This window comes from Rattus norvegicus, chromosome X (genome assembly GCF_021556685.1).
Source record: "Rattus norvegicus strain SHRSP/BbbUtx chromosome X, alternate assembly SHRSP_T2T, whole genome shotgun sequence".
NCBI lineage: Eukaryota > Metazoa > Chordata > Mammalia > Rodentia > Muridae > Rattus > Rattus norvegicus.
In genome coordinates this window covers 37599513-37607500 of record NC_141554.1, presented here as the reverse complement: position 1 = coordinate 37607500, position 7988 = coordinate 37599513, and the positions used below count along the sequence as shown (strand labels likewise).

The following is a 7988-nucleotide window of genomic DNA, read 5'->3' as shown; positions in this document are numbered from 1 at the left end:
TTTGTTTATGTCTGTACCCCAATTTTAATAGGATTATTTGATTCTCTGGAGTCTAATTTCTTGAGTTCTTTGTATATGTTAGATATTAGCCCTCTATCAGATGTAGGCTTGGTAAAGACCTTTTCCCAATCTGTTGGTTGCCATTTTGTCCTAGTGACAGTGTCCTTTGCCTTACAGAAGCTTTGTAGTTTTATGAGGTCCCATTTGTTAATTCTTGATTTTAGAGCATAAGCCATTGGTGTTCTGTTCAGGAAATTTTCCCCAGTGCCCATGTGTTTGAGGTTGTCCCCCACTTTTCTCTTGTATTAGTTTCAGTGTATCTGGTTTTATGTGGAGGTCTTTGATCCACTTGAACTTAAGCTTTGTATAAGGAGATAAGAATGGGTCAATTTGCGTTCTTCTCCATGCTGACCTCCAGTTGAATCAGCACCATTAGTTGAAAATGCTGTCTTCTTTTCAATTATTTAGTTTTAGCTCCTTTGTCAAAGATCAAGTGACCATAGGTGTGTGGGTTCTTTTCTGGGTCTTCAGTTCTGTTCCACTGATCTATCTGCCTGTCTCTGTACCAATACCATGCAGTTTGTTTGTTTAATCACGATCGCTCTGCAATACAGCTTCAGGGCAAGTTTGGTGATTCCCTCAGAAGTTTTTTTTTTTTTTTTTTTTTTTTTTTTTTTTTTAGGATAGTTTTCACTAACCTGGGTTTTTTGCTTTTCCAAATGAATTTGTAAATTGCTCTCTCTAATTCTATGAAGAATTGAGTTGGGATTTTGATGGGGATGGCAAGCACAGAGTTTTTCAAAGTGCATGTGAGATTGGCATTATTGTTTTCGAGTTGAATAAACACAACTTATGTTTGCTGTCTCCACTGTGTTCCCAGAGAGATGCGACAGTAAAAATAAGCAAATTCTACTTGCTTTTCTTTTCTTTTTAAATTTTATTTTTATTGGATATTTTATGTATTTACATTTCAAATGTAACCTCCTTCCCTCCTCTCCCATACTCCATCCCCACTCCCCCTGCTTCTGTGAGAATGTTCCCACTCCCACCTACCCACTCTCACCTCAATCCCGGTACTCCCCTACATTGGGGAAATGAGACCTCCTCACTTTTCAACAACAACAACAACAACAACAACAACAAAAATTGTATTGTGGATACATATGTGCATTGAAGTGGAAACAAAGGTTCTTTGGGAAAGGGTTGGATGGTTCTTTGTTGGGCAAGCGTAAAGGAATTTTTCCCTGAAGTGGACACAGGTGAAAAGATAAGGCAGACGTGTGAAAGAACATTTGGGTGAAGCAGAGACACAGGAGAAAGGATGCTCTGCTAATGCAAACGTGTGAAAGGACATGTGATTAAAGGTTCTTCACTAACAACATGCATGTATCGGTCCACCTTACATTGCATAGTTGAGCTGCATTTGTTGGGATTCCATGGAAAGAAACGCACCAAAAACTTCTGGTGGTGTACTGCAGTTTCTTGCTTCTTCCTCAGACTGACAGAGTGATGTCAGCCAAGAGAGAGAGACGCATGTGCTGAGGCAAGATCTGTGGAGGACATGTAATGTTTGGAGAGATATAAATAGGACTCAACGGACAGTGATGGAGGTTGAGCTTGGTTTTTCTGGTCGAGCTAGCTGTGTAACCCTTGTTGGTCTCCTAGATCTTCACTTCACTGAGAGAGATATAGCCTGGAAGTTTTCTTGGTGTTCCTCCCTGGTTCCTCCTGCCAACTTGTGCTGAGGCTGAGGCCTGGCTGTATCTGCTAGGTCATGTCACCTCTGTTGCTAACCTGACTCTGCTGAATTGTACTGTTGGTGTATCCATGAAGTGTTTGAGAATGAACCGAGCTACTACTGCTCACCTACGAGCTGAACTGCTGATTTCCAGACAGCACAGATAGGACTGGTTTCAAAGCCTTTCTAAACAGGTCCACTTCCCCCGTATCCTTCTTTCCCAATACCTCTGCTGGGTGGTGGGCTAGAAGGGAGGTTAAAGTGTTTAAGAACCATCATTAAAAATAAGGCTTAAAAAATTAGTGTTACAGTGTACCTACACACATTCACGGGAATAAAAGAATAAAATTATGCATTTAGGTTTGGTGAGTAGATAGTTGATTGTTCATAATATATTACATTGATCTCTTTGATACAATTTCCAATACAAAGGGATTTTAGAGTGGAAATTATATTTTAGTCTTGCAAAAAGCAATTAAAATGAATAGTAAATATTTCATTGCAATTAAAATGAATAGTAAATATTTCATTGAGTCCCCTTTGTCACTGCAACACTATATCTGTGGCTCTATAAACCTTCCCCTTGGCCCCTATTCAAATTTTTCAAATGAATCCATATAACAAATACAAAACGCGTGAGTGTTGTGTACACCTGGTTGCATCTTAGAGAGAAAGTACTTAGAAAGGCTTCCTTATAGAGTGGATTATGCGAGGTGCTGGAGGCAGGAAGAAAGCAAATCAGACAACCAGGAGGGCAAAGCAATGTGGACACTTGGGGCTGAGAATGTAGTCAGTTAGCCCATGGCTGTCCACACCTCCAGGGCCCTTCCTCATCCAAGCCACATTCTCCCTTCTCTTCAGCCTTAGTCTCAGAAATCATAACGGTAATTGAAAAAAATTACACGATGGAAAAGCACATTCATTTTCTAGTGGAGAACTACAAGCCCTGAATAGAGTTAAACTCCAGCCAAGACTCCCCATAAGATCCTTTGATGAGTGCATTAAACCCAAAAGAAGATGGGTCCTCAAAGACTATTCATGGACTGACCCTGGGCTCCAACCTCCTAGGTAGCAATGAATATCCTAGTAAGAGCACCAGTGGAAGGGGAAGCCCTGGGTCCTGCTAAGACTGAACCCCCAGTGAACTAGACTGTTGGGGGGAGGGCGGCAATGGGGGGAGGATGGGGAGGGGAACACCCATAAAGAAGGGGAGGGGGGAGGGGGATGTTTGCCCGGAAACCGGAAAAGGGAATAACACTCGAAATGTAAATAAGAAATACTCAAGTTAATAAAGATTTAAAAAAAAAAGGAGATGGGTCCATTGCTAATGACCAGGGCAAAACAATATACTAAACAATATTCCTGCCTTCCCCCTCAAGATGCCTGCATTCTGGGAGCATGCTAGTGAAAATTAAGCCAAGCATCTCTTTGTGTTAACCTGTTTGCTGGGTATCTGTTTGCTGTAGGTTGGGTAGGGCTACCAACTCTGTTCCTGAGGCAGAGGTTGGAAAAGATACTTAAGCTGAACTAGGAACTTTTGAAAGAGTTCAGTGCTGCCTGAACAGAGGGGTCATCTGATACTATGTGAAGTGCACTATTGATCTTTTAAGAGGTAACTTTAGAAGTCATCTTTGACTGAAAACAGTCTTCTTCCAGATGGTGCCTTACATACCAAATGACCCTAGACAACCAGAGCTCATGCCCCGTGTGTGCTACATTTGTTTCATGTATACTTAATACTCTTCAGAGTGGTTGTAAATCTTTAGCTTCAAGTTGCACTTGATGTTACGGGGCTTTCTGGTTTCATTTAGGTGTGTACCGGGGGTTCGTTGCTCTAGTCTTTGAAACTGAATGAATGCAGGCTTTATCTTTCACACCATGTGAAACCAGAACAACCGAAAGCCTAAGACAACTACAGGATACTTACATAGAGGGGAAAAATCCTTAGTTTGTCCTCATGATTTATAATTCTAATTTAATACAAAGACGTATTCTTTGACCATACCAAATTCATTTGTCCTGAAGACAGGCAGGGAGACTACATATAGGTAAAAATATTTTTTATAAAATATTTATTTATTTATTTTATATAAGTACACTGTCACTGTCTTCAGACACACCAGAAGAGGGCATCGGATCCCATTACAGATGGTTGTGAGCCACCATGTGGTTGCTGGGAATTGAACTCAGGACCTCTGGAAGAGCAGTCAGTGCTCTAACCATTGAGCCATCTCTCCAGCCCAGGTAAAAATATTAATGTATATGTATAGTGTCAATGAATGCATGGTTACACTTGGAATTACACATGGTTACACACTGTGAAACGTCCTTCAGTGTCTATTAAAATGCTGGCTATATCACAGTCTCTGTGGATTGGTCCTGAAGACTCAATGTTGAAAAAAGCAGAACTGTCCATATGCAGATTCCAAAATCTCCAAAATCATGTCCTTATCAATGGTAATAAGTAATTCCGGACTCTAGATTCTTCCTTCATATCTAGTTACAAGGTGTGGTTTTCATCTGAGGTTTTTTTTTATGAACATACACTTTATATTTAGAAAAGTGCACAACTTGAGAGCACAACTTGGAGAATCTTCACCAAGTCAAAATATCCATGAAATAAGCAGCCAGACCGAACAGCATAATTCCCCTGGGTCTTCTTGGTGTTTTTCTTCTTTTGTGGAGCTCCTTCATGCAGCCGACCAGTTAACCTTCTCAACCACTTTTTGTGACTTCTGACATCATATGCTAATTTTGCCTTGTTCTGAACTTTAGAGGTGTGAAATTGGCCTTGATTTGCTCAATTTTTTGCTTCCACGCTGCCTCTGAGTTGTTGCATAAATTGGGTTTATTTCTCACCCATCCCAGTTCACTGCTCCATTGTATTATTATCCAGTTATCTATTCTATTATTTGTGGGAAATAGTCCTTATGTTGAGATTCCCAGGTTGGGGCTGTTAAGCTTCCTCGGTGTGTCTTCTGGTGGATATTTGTGCTGGAAATACACTCACAAGTGCGATTGTTGGGTCGAAAGTTACGCCTATATTCATCTGGATTACATGTCAACCGTATTTTTTCTAGTGTTTACACTAAATTGCAGTCCCAACAGCCATGTATGAAGCCTGTCAGTCACTCCATGTTTTCTCGAAGCTCAGCATTCTATGTTTTTTTTTTTCATTTTCCTGTGCATTTTTAAGTAAAACAAAACAACAACCAAAATTGAATAACCACTGGGGCTTTGTGCGAGCAATGCGACATGGTAGTTTACAGCAAGTGTTAATCCCTTAGACTTCCGTGTGAGCTCACAATTCAGGATAGCATCATACTGAATCACCGACTCCGCAGAGCTGTTGATGAAATCAAAACCACTGTTTACCCTGAAAGCCCTGATCTAGTTTGTCTTACTTTGGAGTTGAAATTTTGTAAAACCAGCAGGTGGCCAGCCAGCACTTTTTTCCCTCTGCAAAAGGTGCAAATGATGAAAAGTAATATTCAAGTTTTTTATTTGAATTTCAATGTAGAAATGGCTTTAAGTCCTGTGTATTATATATGTATCTAGGCATAAAATGACTTTCCATATCAACTGTAAGACTAAACATGACAAAATTTGAACAAATATGGGCCAATCAAAATCCTAATGTAGGGGGCCCTTGGAGCTGCAGGGAGATAAATACCTTATTGAAATTAGCTTGCTGATAATATTGTAAAGCAAGGAAGAAGCGAGGCATAAATGTAATGGGCCCAGGCCTACTACAGAAAGACTGAGCTGAAGGAAGAAATCTTATCCTGGGAACAAGGAGATGATGCAGTTAGGAAAAACACTTGCCATGAATGCCTCACAACTTGCATTTGGATCCCTGGAATCTATATAAAAGCCAGACTCAGTGGCACATGTCAGCCATCCCAGAATTCTTGTGGTAAGATGGGAAGTGGTCACCAGAGAATCCCTGGAAGCTTGAGGGCCACCTAGCCTGGAATAAACAGAACGGCAGCAAACAGAGATTCTGTCTTAAGGAAGGCAAAAGATAAGGACCAATACCAAAGTTGTCTTCTGACCTCCACTCACATGCTATGGCAAACACATGCCCCCCCACACACCATATATACACATACATGTTTTTAAAAGAAACATTCATAGAAAACTTTTGATGGTTTCTCTTTTTTTTTTTTTTCAGTCGAAGGTTTACACTCGCACACCAACCTTATATCTGGACTTCAAGTTGGACCAAGGAGCAAAGCATTCCCAGCCTATTCCTAAAGGTATGGCGGTTTCTGGAATTTGGTAGCCATGCCAGGAAGAACAGCCAAATGAAAGCCCAATCAGCCGCTTATTTATTTGCAGTTTCAACGATATTCGCTGTCTATATTCAGACATACTAGGTATCAATTTAAGCAGTTTGTATTTTATTGTAAAGTTACTTCAATCAAGGTCACCCCTTCTCTCTTTTTTCTAGGTCAAATTCCATCACAGCTTCAAGTACTGTCTAAATTCATTTTGTTTGGATGCTTTGTTGCATCAAATATTCCTTGAAATGTGTGGTCCGTTGGCTGTGGCCCAGACATGTTTAGTTTATCATATTCGATGGTGTTGTTACTTATGGTAAAGTGATGTGACATGGATATCTGGGTTGTGTTTGCCTTCTGGCATGACCAGTCGAATTTAATGTTGAATTAGTCATGTCATTACTGGACTAATTGGACAGAATGGACGCACACATTGCTACCATCCTATCTCTGATAACCAGGAAAATGCCTGTGTCCCAAGGAAAACACAATTAAGGGGGAGCCTGGATATGATTTTCCTGAACCCTACCATATTTTATCTGAATTCTTTCCCATAAATAACATTAGAATCATTTTTTACCACCTCTTAGTTGCCTTTGAGCTAGGCACATGTCCGTTGGGTTGTGCTAATCTTGCAGAAAACAGATGTTTTATGCAATGGGGATTTGGAAGACAGTTGATATCAGGAATTGAGCCTGATGATGCATCATTTACAAAGAATCCAATTTGTCGAGTTTCTGACAGTACCAGATTTCTTTTGCGTTGGCCACATATTTTTCCCATTAGCTCTTGGCTAAAACAAGAATACATAGGGTCTCCTTTTTGCACGGTGACTTTCAACATCTCTTGAAAGGCAATCTGATTTTTCTTGCTGTAAACTGATGTTTCAACAGTATTGTTATCATTCATCATGAAGGATATAAACTACAATTTCTTGGAATATATCTTTCTTTTTCTGATCTTCAGAGCCCCTTTGTATACTAACTGATAGTATCAACATTTGTCCCTCCACAACCACTCCATTTATTTTCTCTACCTTTCTACACAACACCTCTGATTCTGGGTACTTTATAGCATGGATTAGAGTGTTAATAATAGAGAACTATTATGATGTGTGACATTTTCCATTCAGTGAACCTTTTCTTTCTTTTTAAACTTTTCTTTATGGTGTCGATAAATTGATAACAAAACTATCTTCAGACAACACAGAGTGTACTGCTCTGAAATTATGTCCTCCTTCCCTCAGGATGTTCATTTACTAATTTCCAGGTCCTAAGACTGTGCTACATGCCAAAGGGGACTTTGCAGCTATGTATGATGGGGCTCACTTTAATCCCAGATCCTGGGAAGCTTAGGCAAGTTAAAGTCATCCTTTGCTACATAGAAAATTTGAAGCTACTCTAGGCTACATGAGACCTTGTCTCAAAATGACAGGAGAAATAGAAGAAATGCCACATGTATTTAATGTGGATGTGTAATCACAACAGTGAGGAGGTAGACACAAAAGCAGGGGGATCAGGAGTTCAAGGGCATCGCTCACCTACATAGTGAATACAAGGCCAGCTGAGCTACTTGAGACTGTCTAAAAGGGGGAACGTTGACCATATGAGTAATTTAAGCCTCTTGAGAGGGGGTGTTCTATAGTTTGGATCTGTGTATTAAAGACTAGATCCTTAGGCTATGGTGCTTTGGGGCAACTCTGGGAGTTTGTACCTGGGGGAGGTTAGATTTTTGAGGATGTGCCCTCGAGGGAGATACTGAGGCCTCCTTCTCTCTCTTTCCATATATATTCTTTTTTTTTTTTTTTTGGCTGCTATGAAGTGAGAAGCTTCCTCTGCCATTCATGTTCACCGTATTGTACTACCTCATGTAAGACCAGGACCAACTGGTCCTGGACTGAAACCTCTAAACAAGTAGTTCTCAATCTTCCTCACGTTGTGCTGAGCCCAGCCATAAAATTATTTTCA

The 7988-nt window shown here is 40.3% G+C and overlaps 1 protein-coding gene across 1 annotated transcript in view; it reads left to right on the top strand.

Annotated features, from left to right (window-relative positions):
- Positions 1-7988, top strand: part of Pir (pirin) — a 110620-nt gene that overhangs the window by 67351 nt on the left and 35281 nt on the right. The window contains exon 6 of the mRNA NM_001009474.1: positions 5913-5997. Coding sequence (NP_001009474.1) covers positions 5913-5997 — 85 coding nt within the window. The remainder of the gene's footprint in view (positions 1-5912; positions 5998-7988) is intronic.